This window comes from Anser anser (assembly GCF_964211835.1).
Source record: "Anser anser genome assembly, chromosome: W".
Classification (NCBI taxonomy): domain Eukaryota; kingdom Metazoa; phylum Chordata; class Aves; order Anseriformes; family Anatidae; genus Anser; species Anser anser.
In genome coordinates, this window is record NC_139731.1 from 7,889,252 (window position 1) to 7,910,610 (window position 21,359).

Genomic DNA, 21,359 nt, shown 5'->3' on the forward strand with positions numbered 1-21,359 from the left:
GATATATGGGTCAGGTCCCTGAAAAGACGTATCTTAATCTAAAAGGAAAACCACATGGACTTACTGTATGGAAACAGAATGGGGCTGAGGATGTCTTCTTTTCTGTGTTAGTACCATTAATGAGAACAAGTTTGTACCATGATGCCCGATATGCAGTAGTTCAGTCAGGCAGCCTTATGGTTTGCATACAATACGTTTATTATATTGACATTATTCTGTAGTGACCTCTGTTTATATCTGGAATAAATGAGAGCACGTTCCTTTCAGATATCTTGTGAATACAAATCACTGTAGCTCCAATTTCAGAGCTATGCATTACACTGACTTCTTCAGAACCTTACAGTCCATTTTCTTAGTCTGTTAGCACATATCAGAGGATAATCAAATTTCAGCTAGACCATCCAATCTGCAAAAAGTATGTAAAGTGGTCTGTTCTCTTGCACTCCCCCCAGCCATGCAACTTTTTTTTTTCATGCTGCTCTTGAGAAATATAATAATGGAATTTCTGTAACCTTCTACCTGGGTTTCCATGCAGAAAAGTAAAATGCAGAGCTTTCATTGGAGAAATTAAAATTCAGTAGTTTGTTTTGAACTTTCATTTTGCAAAAGTATTTGGAAACTTCCATTCTACTATTTGCAGACAAAATGTTTAGAATTTCTTGTGAGATGAAAATTCAGAAATTTATTGAATGAAACAGAGGGGAGTGGGGAATGAGTCCATATGCGTTTGTGTGCATGTGGTATATTTATGGGTTTTATGTGTTCTGTTTCTTGGCTGTTGCTTCTTCAGGTCATTCATACTATGTCACTATTCTCCCTTTATTCTTTCTTATGTTGAAGGTTTTCTTCCTGGGAAGATTTTGAAGAGGAGCATGGCAAAGGGAGAGAGTTTGGTTATGCAAGTCTTCACAAAGAACTTGAACCGTTTCTACTCAGAAGAGTTAAAAAAGATGTAGAAAAGTCTTTACCTGCTAAGGTTGAGCAAATTTTGAGGATGGAAATGAGTGCATTACAGAAGCAATATTACAAGTAAGTAATGACACTTTTAAAATCCCACTATTTTAATTAGATGTCTGTATGAAAAGTAATGAAGTGTAATAGTTCTCATGATGCAATTTGAAATGATATTTTGAGAGCTTACCATTTATGGAAATATGACATGTTAGAAATTACTTCCACTACACATTCTATATCATAGGTGGATTTTAACCAGGAATTATAAAGCCCTGAGTAAAGGTTCAAAAGGCAGTACCTCAGGCTTTTTGAACATCATGATGGAACTCAAGAAGTGTTGTAACCATTGCTACCTCATTAAACCACCAGATGATAATGAATTCTATAATAAACAGGAGGCCTTACAGGTAATACCACCTTGTTTTTTAATTTATTTTTATAAAGTTGTTTTCCATCTCTAATATACATGCAGTAATTTTATAGTGTTCTAGCAATTTATTGGTTCTTATTAAAGTATATTAATAGAATTATATAATGTTAATATTTAATATTAATAAACAAGTTCTCTATTAAATGTACATCCTGGGTTTTACAGGTAAGTGAATTGTTTTTTATTTCTTAGCTAGAACTGAATAATAGAGAGATCAGTACTAAATAAAGCATCTCTGTGCAAATGCATGACTGGCAAAGCACCAACAGTCCATGTGATAGCAGAAAGTGATCTGCAGAATCTCTTCAAGCTTTTTTGTAAACAAACACTGTTCGCTGCATGCCTGCAAACAACCAAACTGAAAGGAAATAAAAGTAATAAACATCCAAAGCTTAGTCTGATTTTTATTGTTATAAATGAAAATACCTGTAAGCATCACTACTAAAGATGATTTGTGATTGTTTTATTTTTTCTTCAGGGTTTTGTTGCATTTTTTGTTTGTTTGTTTGCTTTGTAAATGTTAACCAATCTTTGTACTTGTATTGAGTTCATGTCGCAAGGTTTTGGTAGCAGGGGGGTTGCAGGGGCAGCCTCTGAGAAGAGACCAGAAGCTGCCCCAGGTCAGATAACAGCTTACTCCAAAAGAGACCCACCACTGGCCAAAGCTGAGCCAATGAGCAATGCTAGTTGCACCTCTGTGATAACATATTTAAGGAAGTTTAAAAAATGCTGCACATCAGCTGTGAGAGAGACGAATGAGAAAATGTGAAAAACAATCCTGCAGACACCAAGGTCAGTGAAGAAGGGGGAGGTGCTCCAGGTAGCCTGCAGAGAAGACAATGGTGAAGCAGGTTGTCCCACTGCAGCCCTTGGAGGACCATGTCAGAGCACATATCCACAATGCAGTCCATGGAGGACCCCATGCCACAGCAGGTGGATATACCCTGAAGGAAGCTGCAGCCCATGGGGGACCCACACTGGAGCAGTGTGTTCCTGAAGGACTGCACACTGTGGAGAAAACCCATGCTGGAGCAGTTCTTGAAGAACTGCAGCCTGTGGGAAGCCCACGTTGGAGCAGTTTGTGAAGGACTGCATCCCATAGGCGGGACCCCACACTGGAGCAGGGGAAGAGAGTGACCGTGAAGGAGTGGCGGAGATGAAGCGTTATAGACTGAACGCAATCCTCATTCCCTGCTCCACTCAGGGGGAGGATGTAGAAGAGGATGGATTGGGGGGAAGGTTGTTTTTAGTTTGCTTTTAGTTCTCACTGCTCTACACTGTTATTAATTGGCAATAAATTAAATTAATCTTCCCCAAGCTGAGTCTGTTTTGATCATGATGGTAACTGGTGAGTGATCTTCCTGTCCTAATATCAACCCATGAGTTCTGTTGTTCTTTTTTTTTTTTTTCATCATACTTTCTGCCCTTATCCTGCCAAGGAGGGGGAGTGAGAGAACGGCTTGGTGGGCACCTGGCAGCAGTTTATACCAACATAAATATTTCTAATGATCAATTGTTTTTTTCTGTAAGCTTTGAAGTTCATAATTTCAAGACTTTCCCAAAACTACTAGATTGTGCAGTGACAGCTTGTGATTTCAAGGTGTTTTATATTATAAAGTGTTTCTCAAAGCTAAAGGGTATTTAATTTACAACATGGCATACTCTAACTACCTAAATTATAATTAAACTCTTTAGAACTGTTCAGCCATTATTTGTAATAATTGCATATTTTTAATAATGATTTCCTTGGCTCATCTGAATAAGCTTTGCTAACTCTTATTATGAATGATACATCCTTATCATTTCAGGCAAAAGGAATAAAAGCACCTAACTCCAGTTTTTTTTATTCTACATAATTCTATCCTGAGCCTCTTCACCTTAAAGAGGCCTAATGTTTTCAACATTAAATTAAATGTGCATCTGAATTTCTCTTCTAGTTGTTCCCACTGGAGCTGAGAAGGTATAATGCTGTAAGCCATCTAAAGCTTCTTGGGCTATACAAACAAAATTCCTCTCACTTTTAACTTGCCTGAGAAACTTGACAGATTAGTTATTGTTTAAAAATAATTAGAGGGTCAAATAGCAGTGCTTATTTCTGTTCAAAAGATGGAAAGCAAGGAGTAAGTAGTACTAAATTAGTAAGGTAATCTTACTTCTTACCAAATGATTATTTGGTAGGAAAAAATTGAGTCTATATCTCAACTGCTCTAACTTGTAGCACAGTTTATTTGCTTACATTTTTTTTATGAAATGTTAAGATGATGTTTTATTAGCCAAAGCTGAGAAATGCATTTCCTTTAAAACATGCTAGTTAGTATTCCTGTTGCTTTCAATTAGAGTACTCTATGCTTTTATAATGAGTTTTTACGAGATCAGGACTGACTAAATCCTTATTAAACTTTCATATTCAATTAATGCTGCATACTAGTAAATGTATATAGTGGTATAGTATGGTCATCTGAATGTGTTATTTAGTTCTAGGAGACTATTGTGTGCACATTTTAAAACATATTTTTAAAGGAATGTCAAAATTTCTGTCATTCTTCCCATTCCAGTAGACAAGAAAGCAAACCTTAAACCTTAAAAAAACTTAAACCTTAAAAACCTTAAAAAAAGTCTAACCAACTGCAGTGTATATTAGTGTTAAGGTGAACTTATTTTGCAATACACCTTTTCTTGTCTTTGTAGCATTTAATACGAAGTAGTGGGAAACTAATCCTTCTTGACAAGCTACTGATTCGTCTACGAGAACGTGGCAACAGAGTACTGATTTTCTCTCAGATGGTGAGGATGCTAGACATCCTAGCAGAATATTTGAAGTATCGTCAGTTTCCTTTTCAGGTAGGAATTTTGCTGGTAGTAGCCAAGAAGCCTTGATCTTTGCCACTTTAGCTTAAGAAAAGGAAAAGTGTCCTTTTTTGTAGAAGGATTTATAAAAGTTTAATTTTATGTACAGAAAAAGACGACTGACAATTACTATATGATAAATGGTGTTTTGAAATGAAACTGATAAATTAGAAAGGTGGTGTAAAATGTTACATTACTTTTTTCCTTGCCCCTAATTGTTTTGGCAATTGAGATTTCAAGTTGCTCTGATTTGAATATAGTATGAGAGTTCCTCTTTAACTGTAATATTTGATCTCTTTAGAGACTTGATGGATCAATAAAAGGGGAATTGAGGAAACAAGCACTGGATCATTTTAATGCAGAAGGATCAGAGGTATGGTATTAGTGGGTGGTGGTTTTTAAATCTATACAGCTTTATTTTTTTCCCAAGAAATATAACAAATATTACCAAAAAAATGAAGACAGAAAAAAGTGAGGGATGTATCATGTTGAAATTTTGTTATTGGTAACCTATATATTACAAGATTTACAACTCTTTTTTTCTGAGAAGAGGTTAAATAGGAAACAGAATTTATGAAAATGACGTTTAACTAATATAACTGCATAGTTATCTTTTTAGATTTTTGACAGTGCTTTTTATCAAAGTAATTTTCAGTACTGTATAAACACTGAAGAATTTAACCTGTTTTGTTTTTTTTTTGTAGGACTTAGTCCTTCAGTTTTTACAGGAGCACTGAACTTTTGCATAAACCTTTGACATTGAACAAGTACTTAGGGAATGGGCAGAACTGAGTTGTGTATATCCTTGCATGAAGAAAAATTGTTTTAAATATTTTTTAAATCTGGCTTCTGTTATCTTTATATTCTATTTTTTATTTCCTTGCCCTGGAAGAAACTGAAGAACTGATTTATAGCCATCGTGTACCACTATTAGATTCCTAGTTTATTTAGCATTCCTACTATGGAAGCCATTCCATACCTTTGATAATCTTAGGTCTTCTGTTCAACACTGGCAGGGTTTTTTCAGCAATAGAAGCATAGCATTTGTCAGTTGCTATTGGGCTTATATTTATGTTATGGTTGAGGGGGAAGGACTTAATTTCATAACATAAACTTCAGATATTTGTTAAAACAACTAACTTCTGTATGTAAATTTCTTATATAGACATCATTGCCTTTTTCTGGAATTCTTGTAGTTGTACTGTATGTTTTTTTAAGATGAAGGGGGATTCAAACTTCACATGGTATTCAGAAAAGGAGGTAAATTATAGACTTGTGCAGCAACAGAATTGTTTCCTGTTTTATTCTCTATTTCTTTCCTAATAATCCATAAAACTTCATTTTACCTAATCAGTTTTCTTGGCTATTACTGAGTGAAGGTCTCAATATCTATGACAACTCCAAGGACTCATTCCTGTGCATTAATGGTTTGCTATTACTTGTCACTCTATTTAATATTCAAAATTGTTTCCTATTTCTCTTTATCTTGAATTTCATCTGCTTTTTTTTTATTGCCTGTCTCATAAGATCCTTCTGCAGTCCTTCACAGTTGTCCTTGAATAATTCCATATCATCTGAAAACTTCGATCATACCATTTTCATATTGTTTCTGAGTGTGTTGAAGAGCACTGACCCTGACAGAACTCGTTTCGTATCTCTTAACCAGTTACTTATATGCTCAAGGATCTTCCCTCTTATGCCATGGCTGCTTAGTTTTCTTTAAATATATATATATATATTTATATTTAAGCTTCATACTTAAAGAAGCTTCACCTATGGAAGAGCTAGTGTATGAGTTGATAGTCTGCTCCACAAAGCATTATTATAACTAATACATATATAAAGCTATTTCTTATTTTATAATTTCAGGATTTCTGCTTTTTGCTGTCTACCAGGGCTGGAGGATTAGGTATAAACTTGGCATCTGCTGACACTGTAGTTATATTTGATTCTGACTGGAATCCACAAAATGATCTGCAAGCGCAGGCTAGAGCTCATAGGATTGGACAGAAAAAACAGGTATGCATATTTGTCTTCTAAGCTTCAAACCTGAAGGAGGGTTTCACACAGTAGCCATAAGCTGTTTGTCTGGCCATCGCAGTCTTTGTGTATTTTGAGAATAACTAGTACTTGCCAGGTATATCTAAAAATGTTAATAATGCTCATTTGACTTTTAAAATAAATAAATAAATAAATAAATCTCTCCCTGTATGGAGAGATGGCATAGTAACTGTAGTATATGGATGAGTAGAGAGAAGAGTTCTGGGCTTGTCTCACATTCATTGGCTTCATGTCATCCTAGAAAATAGCTGTTATATTTAAGGCACATCTCCTTTACCTAATGTTAAATAATTAGTAGTTCTCTTTAGGTTTCTTTCTTGCGGAAGACTTCAAGTAATAATCAGATATGACACTGTTCCTTATGGCCATGCTTGTGCCTAATCACTGAAGTTTAAAGAGGAGAGGTCTAAGAATTTTTCTTTTATTTTTTAAAAACTTTACGTAGAGACAATGGTAATGTGATTGACTGGTTTCATATGAGAAATACTAGTTCAATGAGATAGAAGATTAGAAGTAAAGTCTAACATTGTTGTTGTTCAAGGTGTTTTTTTTGTTGTTGTTAATTTTATCTGAATATTGTTTTCCTGTGTAATTTGTGAGCATGTAAGTAAAGCCTATTTATAATATACATAGGTTAATATTTATCGGCTAGTCACAAAAGGATCAGTAGAAGAAGATATTCTTGAAAGAGCCAAGAAAAAGATGGTGTTAGATCACTTAGTGATTCAGAGAATGGACACTACAGGGAAAACAGTACTACATACAGGCTCTACTCCTTCAAGGTATATTTATATATCTTACATATCAATTTAGGGTTAAGTGTACTTGACTATTTGAGTAAAAGTGCAAGTCACTTCACTTGGTTAACAAAAGGCAAAAAATGTATGGAAAGGGGTTATATCATAAAATCATAGAATGGCTTAGGTTGGAAGGGACCTTAAAGATCATCTCGTTCCAACTCCCCTGCCATGGGCAGGGATGCCACCCACTAGATGAGGTTGCTCAAAGCTCCATCCAACCTGGCCTTGACCACTTCCAGGCATGGGGCATCCACTACTTCTCTGGGCAACCTGTTCCAGTGCCTCACCATCCACCAAGTGAAGAATTTTCTCCTAACACCTAATCTAAATCTCTTCTCTTTTAGATTAAAACCCTTCCCCCTTGTCCTATCATTATCTGTCTGAATAAAAAGTCAATCTCCATCTTTTTATATAAACCCCCTTTAAGTACTGAAAGGCCACAATGAGGTCTCCCCGGAGCCTTCTCTTCTCCAGGCTGAAAATATAATCATAGATTCATTAAGGTTGGAAAAGACCTCCAAGATCATCTGGTCCAACCATCCCCCTACCACCACTATCACCCACTAGACCATGTCCCTAAGCACCACGTCCAACCTTTCCTTAAACACCCCAGGGATGGTGACTCCACCACCTCCCTGGGCAACCTGTTCCAATGTCTGACTACTCTTTCTGAGAAGAAATGTCTCCTAATTTCCAACCTGAAACTTCCCTGGTGCAACTTGAGGCCGCTCCCTCTAATCCTATCGCTAGTTATCTGGAAGAAGAGGCCGACCCCCAGCTCCCCACAACTTCCTTTCAGGTAGTTGTAGAGAGCAATAAGGTCTCCCCTGAGCCTCCTCTTCTCCAGACCAAACAACCCCAGTTCCCTCAGCCACTCATCACAGGACTTGTGTTCTAGGCCCTTCACCAGCTTTGAAGCCCTTCTCTGGACACGCTCCAGGGCCTCGATGTCTTTCTTGAAGTGAGGGGCCCAAAACTGAACACAGTACTCAAGGTGCGGACTCACCAGAGCTGAGTACAGGGGGACGATACTCTCCCTGGTCCTGCTGGCTACACTATTCCTGATACTAGCCAGGATGCCGTTGGCCTTCTTTGCCACCTGGGCACACTGCTGGCTCATGTTCAGGCGAGCATCGTCCAACACCCCCAGATCCTTTTCCTCTGCACAGCTTTCCAGCCACTCTGCCCCAAGCCTGTAGCGTTGCATGGGGTTGTTGTGGCCAAAGTGCAGGACCCGGCACTTAGCCATGTTGAACCTCATCCCATTGGCCTCTGCCTTTCGATCCAACCTGTCCAGGTCCCTCTGCAGGGCCTTCCTACCCTCCGGCAGATCGACACTTCCCCCCAACTTGGTGTCATCTGCAAACTTCCTGAGGGTGCACTCAATTCCCTTATCCAAATCATCAATAAAGATATTCAAGAGGATGGGCCCCAACACCGACCCCAGGGGAACACCACTCATGACTGGTCACCAGCAGGATTTCACTCCATTCACCACTACTCTCTGGGCCCGGCTGTCCAGCCAGTTTTTAACCCAGCAAAAAGTGTACCTGTCCAAACCATGGGCCTCCAGCTTCTCCAGGAGAATACTGTGGGAGACTGTGTCAAAGGCTTTGCTGAAGTCTAGATAGACTATGTCAACAGCCTTTCCATCATTCAACAGGCAGGTCGCCTGCTCATAGGAGATGAGGTTGGTCAGGCAGGACTTGCCTTTCATGAACCCATGCTGGCTGGGCCTGATCCCCCAGTTGCTTGATTGCATTCAAGATGACCTGCTTCATCACCTTTCCTGGCACCGAGTTCGTGCTGACAGGCCTGTAGTTCCCCGGTTTCTCCTTACAACCATTCTTATAGATGGGCCTCACGTCCCCAGCTCTCAGCCTTTCTTCATAGGGGAGGTGCTCCAGCCCTCTGATAGTCTTCATGGCCCTCCTCTGGACCCATGCTAATAGGTCCACATCTTTTTTTGTGCTGCGGGCCCCAGACCTGGATGCAGTACTCCAAGTGGGGCCTCACGAGGGCAGAGTAGAGGGGGACAATCACCTCCCTCGACCTGCTGGCCACTCCTCTGTTGATGCAGCCCAGGATGCAGTTGGCTTTCTGGGCTGCATGTCTGCACTGCTGGCTCATGTCAAGCTTTTCATCCACCAGAACCCCCAATTCCTTCTCTGCAGGGCTGCTCTCAATGAGTTCTCCAGCCAGTCTGTGCTCCTGTCTGGGATTGCCCTGACCCAGGTGCAGCACCTTGCACTTGGACTTGTTGAACCTCATTGGATTCACAGAGGCCCACTTCTCAAGCTTGTCCAGGTCCTTTTGGATGGCATCCCTTCCTTCTGTTTTACCAACTGTGCCACTCAGCTTGATGTCACATCTGAAAACTTGCTGAGGGTGCACTCGATCCCACTGTTTATGTCTTTAATAAAGATATTAAACAGTACCAGTCCCAAGAAAGACCCCTGAGGGACACCACTCATCAGTAGCCTCCACTTGGACATAATGCCGTTGAGTGCAACTCTCCATTTCTTAACATAGAGGGCAACACCCCCACCCTTTCTTTTCCCTTTCTTTCCACCCTTTTCCCCCCGCTTTCTTCCTTGTCTATATCTTCTCTAAAGCTTTTAGCCCTCAATTTCAGTGTTCCAGTTGTGTGATTCATCCCACTGTGTTTCCGTGATAGCAGTTATGTCAGAGTTTTCTAATTGGACTATGGTTTCCAACTCCTCCTGTTTTTTTCCCTTGATGCATGCATTGGTGTAGAGGCACTTCAGCTGGGCTATTGGCTGTATCACCTTTTTAGAGGAGCCCTTCCTAATTCCTTTGGGACAATTCACGGGTATTCCCCTGTTGCTTCCTAAAGTGTCGGTGTTCCCAAGTTCTTTTCTGTCACTAAGAGGTACATCCCCTTCCCCCACTTCATCTAGTCTAAAGCCCTGCTAATAAATCCCACCTGCTTACTGCCCTGAACACTCTTGCCCCACTTGGTCAAGGACGCCCCATCCAGTGTCAGCATGCCTGGTCTCTCAAAAGTACATCCAAGATCGTAGAACCCAAAACCTTGAGCATGGCACCAGCCATGCAGCCAGTCATTCACTTGGTCTGTTTGTCTCCTTGGGTCCCATTCACCAACTGGGAGGATACAGGAGAACACTACTTGTGCTTCTAATCCCTTCAACATCTTTCTGAGGGACACGAAGTCTTTTTTGATATTTCGACGTCTCCTGGTTGCAGCCTTATTTGACCCTACATGATAGAGTAGGAATGGGTGGTAGTCCTCTGACCCCAACAGTATATAATATAATAATAATAATAAAATAACAACCTTATAAGTAAAGACTGCAAAGTATAATGTCTTTCTACATTTTTTTTACATATTAAATAGAGCTTTTGTTTAACAGTCAGAAGGAAGCTTGATTAATTCATGGTTATAGTAATTTGAAAAAATTCTCAAAGATAAAATGCTTTTCTGAAATTTCCTGTATTTCAGCTCAACACCTTTTAATAAGGAAGAGTTATCAGCAATTTTGAAGTTTGGTGCTGAGGAACTCTTTAAAGAACCTGAAGGGGAAGAAGAGGAGCCTCAGGTAAATGGAGCAGTGCATCTACACTTTATGGATACAACAACTAAAAAATATGTATGAATTATTTTGTTATAAAAAGAAACAACTTCTGTTTCAGGAAATGGATATAGATGAAATCCTGAAGAGGGCTGAAACTCGAGAAAATGAGCCAGGCCCATTAACTGTAGGAGATGAGTTACTTTCTCAGTTCAAGGTATTACTCTGTTCCCTCCCTCCTCCCATAATTATGATTTTCTTTATAAATGCTACTTTATAAATGCTACTTCTTATTTCCTTTCATGTAACTTTTCTTCATTCTTATGAAATTGTCAATTTGTTGACAATAGGTCAACTCTTTCGCATAGCATGTCTTTTCACCTATACAGGATAGTTACCACCAGTGCAAACATTTAAAAATGCATAATGTATTCTGCTAGCAAAATAAGAAAGACATTTGCAAATACATTAGTCTTTGATTTAATGATTGTAATATTGGGGAGGGCTGTTCTTCATTTAATGCTTTACACTGTTAAGCAACTATGGCACTTCTGAAAACAGAATGAAGTTTGGATTTCTTAGTTGATGACCTTTAGAAATTCCTTTCAACACATATGTAAACTTGAATGCCAGATGTATTTAACTGGATAATACTTAAAATATTATGGTGGATCTAAATTGTGGGTGTGTCTTGTGTCTCTGTGTGTGTGATTTTGTTTGTTTTTTGTTTAAAGTGGGGAAGGACTTTTCTTTAGATCAGAGTACTAAATCACCTTCCTGCTGATCATTCATTTGCAATATATTGTGGTTTCTACAGTTTATTAATGTTTGGTTAGTTCTGCATAATAATGCAGAATTTTATATCAACTTGAGCATTCAAATACTGTTAGCTCTGCTTTGAAGGAAATTAAACAACAATCTCACAGCTATCAAGGAGGTATTTCATAGTGTTTCTATATTAGTCAACTTTTAAAAGAAGAAAAATATTCTCATCTGTATATTCAGCCATGTTGCATGGAGCATGTGCATTTCACATATGAAATTACTTTCAAGACAGTGATTCATGAACTATTTTATATGTATATATTTTGTATACATAAATAAAATATGCCATTCCAAACTAAGTTTTCTTAAAACGTTAGTTGCTGACTCCTTGTTTAAATAAAACCATGTACTCATTTTGTGAAAATACTTATGTTCCAATACATAAGGTAGCTAACTTTTCTAATATGGATGAAGATGACATTGAATTGGAACCAGAACAAAATTTAAGAAGTTGGGAAGAAATCATTCCAGAAGTCCAGCGGCAACGAATAGAAGAGGAGGAAAGACAAAAAGAACTTGAAGAAATATATATGCTCCCAAGGATGAGGAACTGTGCAAAACAGGTATCTCTGGGTTTTGACCAATTTTCTTTGATATGTGCATTGATGTTGTTTTGGCTTGTACTTCTGTGTTGGATGGTTTTTGCGTGTGCCCCCCCCCCCCCCATATTTTTGATGGGCTAGATAACAAATGAATAAAATGTTTTAGTCACATAGCTTTGAACTACTTACTCTGAAATTCCAGATTAGCTTTAATGGAAATGAAGGGAGATGCAGTAGGAGCAGAAGATATTCTGGATCTGATAGTGACTCTGTCTCAGAAAGAAAACGACCAAAAAAACGTGGACGACCACGAACTATTCCTCGAGAAAATATTAAAGGATTTAGTGATGCAGAGATTAGACGGTAAGATGTGGGGGGGACATGTGTGCTTAATGGGACAAAACATTTTTTTTATCATTTTGAGTTTGAAAATATGGAAAACAATCTATCTTTACATTAGTTGAAATTTTTTATTCTAGGCATTTAAAGCTTTACTTTTTGTAGTTTGTGGTGCTGAGATAAAGAACTGTCACATCCAGATTTTGAACCCATTTAGGTAAGGGATAAAATTGGGTTGGAAAAATATTCTTGATTGTTTACAGTCTTTTAATATGTGTTATTCTTCCTGCATCCCCTGAAGGCAGTGATTTCAAAAACAGTTGTTACAGTGGGTGAGCTTTTTTTTTTTTTTTAAAAAAAATGTAAACTTCCCATCATTTTACCTAAAAACTGTAGTTGAAGAAAGGATATGTATATCTTTGTGGAAATACCTACAAAATGTTGAGAGAGTTTTGTTTTAAACTTTAAACTTTTAAACTTTTGTTTTAAACACATTGTGTTGCTGAATGCTTTGACTTGTAAAACTACTAAAGTAACCTTTGAAATGAATTGTATTTTCTATTTTATTTGCATCAGTTAATAAACCAAATAGAACTCTGGCTTTAAATGTGGGTTAATTAAAATACTAATCTGCCTTGGTCTCTCTAGTTCTTTTCTTTGCATTGTCCATATAGCATTGTACTAAGACTTTACAAATAAATTTTGAAAGCGGTGTAGTTAAGCATACATTTTTAACTGCAGAATTATTTTCTGTTACTAGATTTATCAAGAGTTACAAGAAATTTGGTGGTCCACTTGAAAGGTAAACTCATTTGGTTATATTTGTGTAGCAATTTGGAATCTCGTTTACATTAAAATTAGATCAGTACAACAAAAATCCTTAGGCTGAAGAGAAAATAGTATATAATAGTATATTTGCCTTGATTATAACATGAAATTAAATTATTATTAAAATATTATTATTATTAAAATATTTCCTTTCTTCATATGTGGTATTTATGTAGAAAGCCAGAAAGACAAACCTTTCAATTTTGGAAGGACTTTTTTTTTTGGACTTCCTCTTTTTTTACACTTTACCTATTATCTTGTTTAATCCACATTAGTGACAATCTGAATAGTTTTCAGATTAGTTCAGATTAGTTCAGATTAGTTCAGTTTGTCAAATAGTGACAAACTGAATAGTTTTCTCGTTTGATAGTATGGTAAAAGCCTATGGTTTTATGCACTGTAACTACCAGTTTTGCATTCTTATTGTCAGTTATTATTTTAAGCTTTCTGTATTACTCCATATTCTGTATTTCCCCATATTCTGCAAAAAAGTTACCACCTTCATTTTCTTTAACAATACTTATATTCTATATGATCATACAATATATAATAGTTCCTTTTATTTTCAAAAGAATATACAGAAACATATTGAAACTGTATAGTTAGGGTCCTTTATAGTTCCTATTGTGTTGTCCTCTAATATCTGAAACACCTTTAGTATTTCCTTTTTTTTTTAAATAATATTTTCTGTATTCTTTTCTATAGCTACTTTTAAGTGCATGGATTAAAAATGCACACAGCATAGCAAGTGTGGGTGAATGCTAGCTTATTTGATAACTTCTCTGGTTTCAAAGTCTGAAGGAGTCATTCATGAATACATTAGTGACAAAAGGAAGGCTAGGGAAAATGTGTGCCCATTGCTGAACAAGATGGGGAACCTGGTTACACGGGACAGGGAAAAGGCTGAGGTACTGAATGCCTTCTTTGCCTCGGTCTTTACCATCAAGACTGGCCCTCAGGAATCCCAGGTCCCAGAGACCTGGGGGAAAGGCTGGAGGAAGGAAGATGGACCCATGGTGGGAGATGATCAGGTCAAGGAATACTTAAGCAAACTGGACATTCATAATTCATGGGCCCTGATGGGATGTACCCACAAGTACTGAGGGAGCTGGCAGATGTCCTCGCAAGGCCACTCTTGATAATCTTTGCTTGATCACGGTGACTGGGAGAAGTGCCTGAAGACTAGAGGAAAGCAAATGTCACTCTTATCTTCAAAAAGGGCAAGAAGGAGGACCCTGGGAACTACAGGCCAGTCAGCCCCACCTCGATGCCTGGGAAGGTAATGGAGCAGCTAATCCTGGAAACCATTTCCAGGTACATGAAGGACAAGAAAACCATCGGGAGGAGCCAGCATGGATTCACCAAGGGGAAGTCATGCTTGACCAACCTGATAAGCTTCTATAATGATATGACCAGCCTGATGGATGAGGGGAGAGCAGTGGATATAGTCTACCTGGACTTCAGTAAGGCCTTTGACACTGTCTCCCATAAGATCCCCATAGACAAGCTGTTAAAGTGGCCGTTGCTGGATGGGCAAACAGCGAGGTGGTTTGAAAACTGTCTGAATGGCTGGGCCCAGAGGGTGGTGGTCAGCGGCACAAAGTCTAGTTGGAGGCCAGTAGTAACTAGGGGCATACTGCAGGGGTCAGTACTGGACTCAGTCCTGTTCAACGTTTTCATTAATGATCTGGATGATGGGGCAGAGCGTACCCTCAGCAAGTTTGCAGATGACACAAAACAGAGGGGCGTGGCGGATACACCAGAGGGTCTTGCTGCCATCCAGAAGGACCTGGACAGACTGGAGAAATGGGCAGAGAGGAACCTCATGCAGTTCAACAAGGGGAAGTACAAAGTCCTGTACCTGGAAAGGAACAACCCCAGGCACCGGTACATGCTGGGGGCCACCCAGCTGTAAAGCAACCTTGCAGAAAAGTCTATGGGGGTCCTGGGGGTCACCAAGTCGAGCATGAGCCAGCAATGTGTCCTTGCAGCAAAGAAGGCTAATGATATCCTGGGCTGCGTTAGGCAAGGTATTGCCAGCAGGTGGAGGGAGGTGATCCATCCCCTCTACTCAGCATTGGTGAGGCCACACCTGGAGTTCTGTGCCCAGCTCTGGGCTCCCCAGTACAAGAGAGACCTGGATCTACTGGAGAGAGTCCAACAAAGGGGCCACAAAAATGATTAAGGGACTGGAACATCTCTCCTATGAGGAGAGGCTGAGAGAGCTGGGACTGTTTAGCCTGGAGAAGAGAAGGCCCAGGGGTATCTCATCAATGTCTATAAATACCTGAAGGGAGGATGCAAAGAGGATGGATCCAGGCTCTTTTCAGTGGTGCCCAGTGACAGGACAAGAGGCAATGGGCACAAATGGAAACACAGGAGGATCCGTCTCAACATCAGGAAACACTTTTTTCTTTTTCTTTTTACTGTGTGGGTGATGGAGCAGTGGAACAGGTTGCCCAGAGAGGTTGTGGAGTCTCCCTCCTTGGAGATCTTCAAAAGCTGTTTGGACATGGTCCTGGGCAACCTGCTCTAGGTGTCCCTGCTTGAGCAGGAGGCTTGGACCAGATGACCTCCAGAGGGCCCCTTCCAACCTCAGGTATTCTTTGGTTCTCTGATTGTGTAGTTACTAATGTTTTAGAGTTGTGAAACCATACTTCTTTTTTTATAGGTTAGATGCTATAGCTAGAGATGCTGAGCTAGTTGATAAATCGGAAACAGACCTTAGATGTCTGGGAGAACTTGTACATAATGGATGCATTAAGGCTTTAAGGGACAATGCCTTTGGACAAGAAAGATCAGGTAAATTGTATTTGGGAGTTGGCAAGCGGAATAAAAAGTGTCAAGAGTTATGAACTATTCTTAAGATCTGATTATAACATTTATTTTCTTGGGGGAAAACAGAAACAAAAATGTTACTGTGCTTGGTGAATTAAAAACAAAATCCCCATTCCCTGTGTATTTTGTCACAGTGGAATGCGACATGATTTTGCTTTATCATGACATTTGTTATTAATCTACTAGTATTTGGAAGACCTTGAGATTCTGGAGTTTAGAGTGTTTGGTTAGAAAAAGTAAGTTTTTCTAATTGAATGTCATCTGCTATAGCATCAATCTGTTTTTTCTTTACGTTTGTGTATAACATACACCTAAAGGCTGAATATTTTAATAGTTTTGTCCTTTATTTTAAGGAGGTGGACTTGGGAAAGTTAAAGGCCCAACATTCCGAATATCAGGAGTGCAGGTGAATGCAAAGCTAGTCATCTCCCATGAAGAAGAATTGGCACCATTGCACAAATCCATTCCTTTAGATCCAGAAGAAAGGAAAAGGTATTTTTTTTATTCTCCTCCTAAAGGAAATAATTATCTAGAAAATTATTCAAGGCTTGTAAGCATATATTTAACCAATCCAGACTGTAAACATGCTGGGACACCAGTGTTGCTTCATTCCCTGTAAGAACTGGCAGCATAATCTGATCCACATTCTTTGTTTATTCTTTCTTCCCTCTCCTTTGTATTCAGTATTTGCTTTGGCTTCTGAACTGTATTCACTGGGGCCTGGGTTCAGTTACTCTTAAGTATTTCAGAGTAGAAATTAGGCTTGTTGAGGAGCTGCTTTGTGTCACCTCTGCCTGAGGGAAAGCAATATCTGTCAAAGGGGAACAGATACTAATTGTTGGTGATAGTTTCAGCCCTCTGAACTTCTTAGCTTGCTGCCTTCTGTATCACAGTCCCTAGACTATGCTTATTCAGTTAGCAGTTACACAAGACTGATATTTTAAGCTTGTCTTCATTGTTAACCAATTCTGTCTCAATCCATGACCACAGATAGATATCTGTTGTTCTTTATATCTTAATCTAGATCTGCTTTAAAACTTGTTTCAGTACTGATTTCAATAAATATTTTATAGAAATTGTAAGGAAATCTGATGATAGTTATCTGGATTACTTACCTAAATATACCAGCATTTTAGTGGTGTAACATCTTTGTTTCTACTCTTAGCATGTTCCTTTCTCCCTTGCTAAGTTTGAGAAGATGGCTTATTTATGTTTCTAATTTTTTTTCTACTAGATATGTCATCCCATGCCACACCAAGGCAGCTCATTTTGATACAGATTGGGGTAAGGAAGATGATTCCAATCTGTTAATAGGTATCTATGAGTATGGTTATGGCAGCTGGGAAATGATAAAAATGGATCCTGATCTCAGCTTGACGCAGAAGGTATGTCATCTATGAAATTTCATGAAGGACTTTTTTTTTTTATGTTTAAGTAATAATACTAATAAGATCAGTTACTGAAAGAGCTTATTTTATGATCGCTGAAATTGCACAGATGTTAGGACAGTTGTACTCCTTTGTATTCTTGTTGTACATTTATTAGAATTCAAGATCTTGTGTATTCATTTGAATTATACCTTCTTATAGTCTGTTACATTATTTTTGTATATTTGGATCTCTGTCACTTGAATTTTCTCTCTTCCATCTGTTGTTTCCCTATTTTAGATGCTCTAGTTATGTTAATTTTATTCTTGATCTTTTGGAGGGAAGGCTGTTTTGGGGTTTTGGTTTGGTTTTCTCACCCCTCCTTTCTTTCCCATCCACAGTTTCTTTGCTTGAAACTGCCTCTCATTCACAACATGAGAATAGCTGTGTTCATTAGACAAGTAGTAGTGCAGTGTCTGCCTAGAAGTAGTGAGAAACAGATATTTAGGGAAAGACTGAAGTGAAGCAAACTCAGTGACATTGTCAACAACCTGTAGCTTTGGGATTTGAGAGGTCAGGATTGTATCCAAATCTGTTTAATGATATCCTACTGTTGTGGTTTAACCCGGCTGGCAGCTAAACACCACACAGCCGTTCGCTCACCCTCCCCCCTCCCTCTCTGCGATGGGGGAGAGAAACGGGAAAGTGAAGCCGGTGAGTTGAGATAAAGACAGTTTATTAAGACAGTAATATAATAATAACTATAATAATAATAATAGTGATAACGATAATAGTATTAATAATAATAATGTGTAAGAAAACAAGTGATGCACAATGCAATTGCTCACCACCCGCTGACCGATGCCCAGCCTATCCCCGAGCAGCCGGCCCCCCACCCCGGCCAGCCACCCCTATATATTGTTTAGCATGACGTCAGATGGTATGGAATACCCCTTTGGCCAGTTTGGGTCAGCTGTCCTGGGTCTGTCCCCTCCCAGCTCCTGCTGCACCCCTAGCCTGCTCGCTGGCAGGACAGAGCGAGAAGCTGAAAAGTCCTTGGCCTGGTGTAAACACTGCTCTGCAACAATTAAAACATCAGCATGTTATCAGCGCTCTTCTCATCCTAATCCAAAACATAGCACCCTACCAGCTACTATGAGGGAAAATTAACTCTGTCCTAACTGGAACCAGGACACCTACCCCTGCCTTCCATAATTTTGCCTGTTTTATGAAATCACTCGTTTATATTTTTGGCTTCTGAAATATTCTGTGGTAATGAGTTCTGCATTTAGAAGAAGCACAAGTCAGAACTAGATCTGTGGATGACAGTGGTACAGGAGCTCTGAATTTCTTAGATAAACTATGAAATTGGAAACAGAAATTTGAGGCTAGTTTTTTGAGTTTACTGTAAATTTTGTGAGGCCATTTCCAAGACTCTACATTACTTGTGTGTTTGCGGAAAATATATAACATTCAAGAAATTATACATTCCTTCAAGTGTGCTGTTATGCTTGCCAGGTATAGTTGGAGTGAATTGGTTTTCTACCTTTTTTTTTAATGCAGCTTCCAAATTTGATAATGTGTACTTATAGTTGATACTACCATTGCTCTCTTCAGATTTTACCTGATGATCCAGACAAGAAACCCCAGGCCAAGCAATTACAGACCCGTGCAGACTACCTCATTAAATTACTGAATAAAGACCTTGCAAGAAAGGAAGCACAGAGACTTGCTGGTGCAGTAAGTAAAGCTTGACATTCAGTAGCGAGATAACATATTATGCTTATGGGCATATCAATAGATCCTTCTTTTTCCTTAGTTCTACTCTTTGTGCAATTTTCTCCATATTGCTAATCACATTATATGAGACTAACTTGAGGAATGAATTGCAAGTTTAATATTGTTTTATTGTCTCTTATTTGTATATATACTCTACTGTTGCACTAGGTTCAGTCTCCAGTCCTGCGAACAGTGTTAGTCGTTAGTGTTAACAAATACAATTAATGTTTTATTTAACATAAAAACAATTTTTTTTCTGCAACTATGGTGCAGATACTTGTCAGTTCACATAATAAAGGTACTGATTTGCATTCAGGGCAATTCAAAGAGGAGGAAAACAAGAAGTAAGAAGAGTAAAGCAACAAAGGCTGCAAAAATAAAAGAAGAAATAAAAAGTGACTCCTTGTCACCACCCTCAGAAAAATCTGATGAAGATGATGAAGATAATGAGGTAAACATCTTTCATATGGTAAAGATGGGTTATTCAGTTGTTTATTAGTAACACTTTCAATTTGATCTGCTGTTTGACTTAATAAAATTGAAACACTTGAATGGCATTCTCCTTCTGTGGCAGATAACATTGCATCAATATAATCACATGGAAGACTGTATCTATTTTAATTTAATGATAAGCCTGTAGCTGAGGCATTTATGATTAGTTGTCCAAATTATTATGTCCTAAAAGAATGTTGTAGCCCAATTACAAGTGACATCATGCAATTTCAATGCTCTTTAAACGCTTGAGCATTGTATCTGCTAGAAATGTAATTTTAATGTAACGTGAAAACTCAATCATCATAAATACTCCAATGTTTCTGACTAATCCGTTGTTACTACTGATAATGATTCTTCAGGTAGCGACTTTTTTCAGGCTCAGGAAAAAAAATCAAGCTTGATTAGAAAGCACAGCATGAATAAATGATGTTTTGATACATACAAGTGAATGTTCCTGTATATGTCAAGGGTTTCATTATTCTAATAGACTACTTGACTTTCTTATATTTTTATTACTTCCAATGAATTCCTTTAGGCCTCTGTTTTTGTTGGGTCACTTATTTAAATTTATCACACAGCAGAAATCACTGGGGGGACGGGGGACAAAACAGATCACAGAATCACAGAATTGTAGGGGTTGGAAGGGACCTCAAGAGATCATCGTGTCCAACCCCCCTGCCAAAGCAGGTTCCCTAGAGCCAAAGCAGGTTCCCTAGAGATGATGAAGTCTAGGGGCTGGCCATGTTGCTCACCTAATTTTGTGACTTTGAAGGTAGATAAAAGAACGCCAGATTCTTCAGAACACCTCTGGAAAAGAGGAAGTTGGAACTCCGTTCCCTTTTCCTGTGACTGTGAATGTTTAATTTGTGGTCAGTAAAAAAGTTACTAGAAGAAAGCTAAACAAAACAGAGGTCTTTTATCCTCACCATCACTTGAGTGCCCTCAAAAATCAGCTGTTTTCTGATGCCTACTTCCTTATTGATTTTAGCTCTTTAAAGCTTAACTACCTTTTACAGGGGCAGATTTCTTTGGGGATATGGAAGTTAAATGGGCTTAATCTCTCACCCCCCATTACCACTGCCTAATCAATACTTGTTTTGTGTCGCATCAAGGAAATGAGTGAGTAGTCCTCATTTTTCTTTGCAACTGTATCCAGCTCTAGTTGATAGGTAATAAACCTAAGAAATCACACACATACTAAAAAGTAAATTTTTATTTGATGGTTACAAAACTTGTATAGCTAAGAACTCAGTTGGATGTGATATATATGCTTGTGTATTGCAGGATGAGATTGTTTCAGTGAAACATCCGCATAAAAAAGTAAAAGCAGAAAAAGAAAATGAAGAAAAGCATGAGCCAGATATTGGTATAAAAAAGGAAGCTGAAGAAAAAAGAGAGACAAAAGAAAAGGAAATTAAGAGGGATTTGAAAAGGGAGAAAAAAGAAAAGGAGGATAAGAAAGAATTTAAATATATTAAAGAAAAGAGAGAAAACAAAGTAAAGGAATCCACACAGAAAGAAAAAGAAGTAAAGGAAGAGAAGGTAACTAGGTTTACTTTTCTTATATAGCACTAGAAAAGGCCACCAGCTTTTGTGAATGATTTTGAGTTGAAAAGGTATTTTGGATCACTTTACAGTTGTCATTACATTGAAATCTTTTGTGTCATTTGAAGTTTTATTTTTACCACTTGCAACTACAA

General features: G+C 38.4%; 1 protein-coding gene across 10 annotated transcripts in view; it reads left to right on the top strand.

The window, feature by feature from the left end:
• Positions 1–21,359, top strand: part of LOC310888727 (chromodomain-helicase-DNA-binding protein 1-like) — a 76,000-nt gene that overhangs the window by 44,570 nt on the left and 10,071 nt on the right. For all 10 annotated transcript variants that reach the window (XM_083815701.1, XM_083815706.1, XM_083815702.1 and 7 more), the window contains 17 exons: positions 841–1,029; positions 1,199–1,361; positions 4,073–4,225; positions 4,533–4,604; positions 6,101–6,250; positions 6,926–7,074; positions 10,577–10,673; positions 10,768–10,863; positions 11,858–12,034; positions 12,216–12,376; positions 13,113–13,154; positions 15,852–15,982; positions 16,372–16,510; positions 17,253–17,403; positions 19,003–19,125; positions 19,481–19,615; positions 20,944–21,201. In XM_083815701.1, coding sequence (XP_083671827.1) covers positions 841–1,029; positions 1,199–1,361; positions 4,073–4,225; positions 4,533–4,604; positions 6,101–6,250; positions 6,926–7,074; positions 10,577–10,673; positions 10,768–10,863; positions 11,858–12,034; positions 12,216–12,376; positions 13,113–13,154; positions 15,852–15,982; positions 16,372–16,510; positions 17,253–17,403; positions 19,003–19,125; positions 19,481–19,615; positions 20,944–21,201 — 2,386 coding nt within the window. The remainder of the gene's footprint in view (positions 1–840; positions 1,030–1,198; positions 1,362–4,072; positions 4,226–4,532; positions 4,605–6,100; positions 6,251–6,925; positions 7,075–10,576; positions 10,674–10,767; positions 10,864–11,857; positions 12,035–12,215; positions 12,377–13,112; positions 13,155–15,851; positions 15,983–16,371; positions 16,511–17,252; positions 17,404–19,002; positions 19,126–19,480; positions 19,616–20,943; positions 21,202–21,359) is intronic.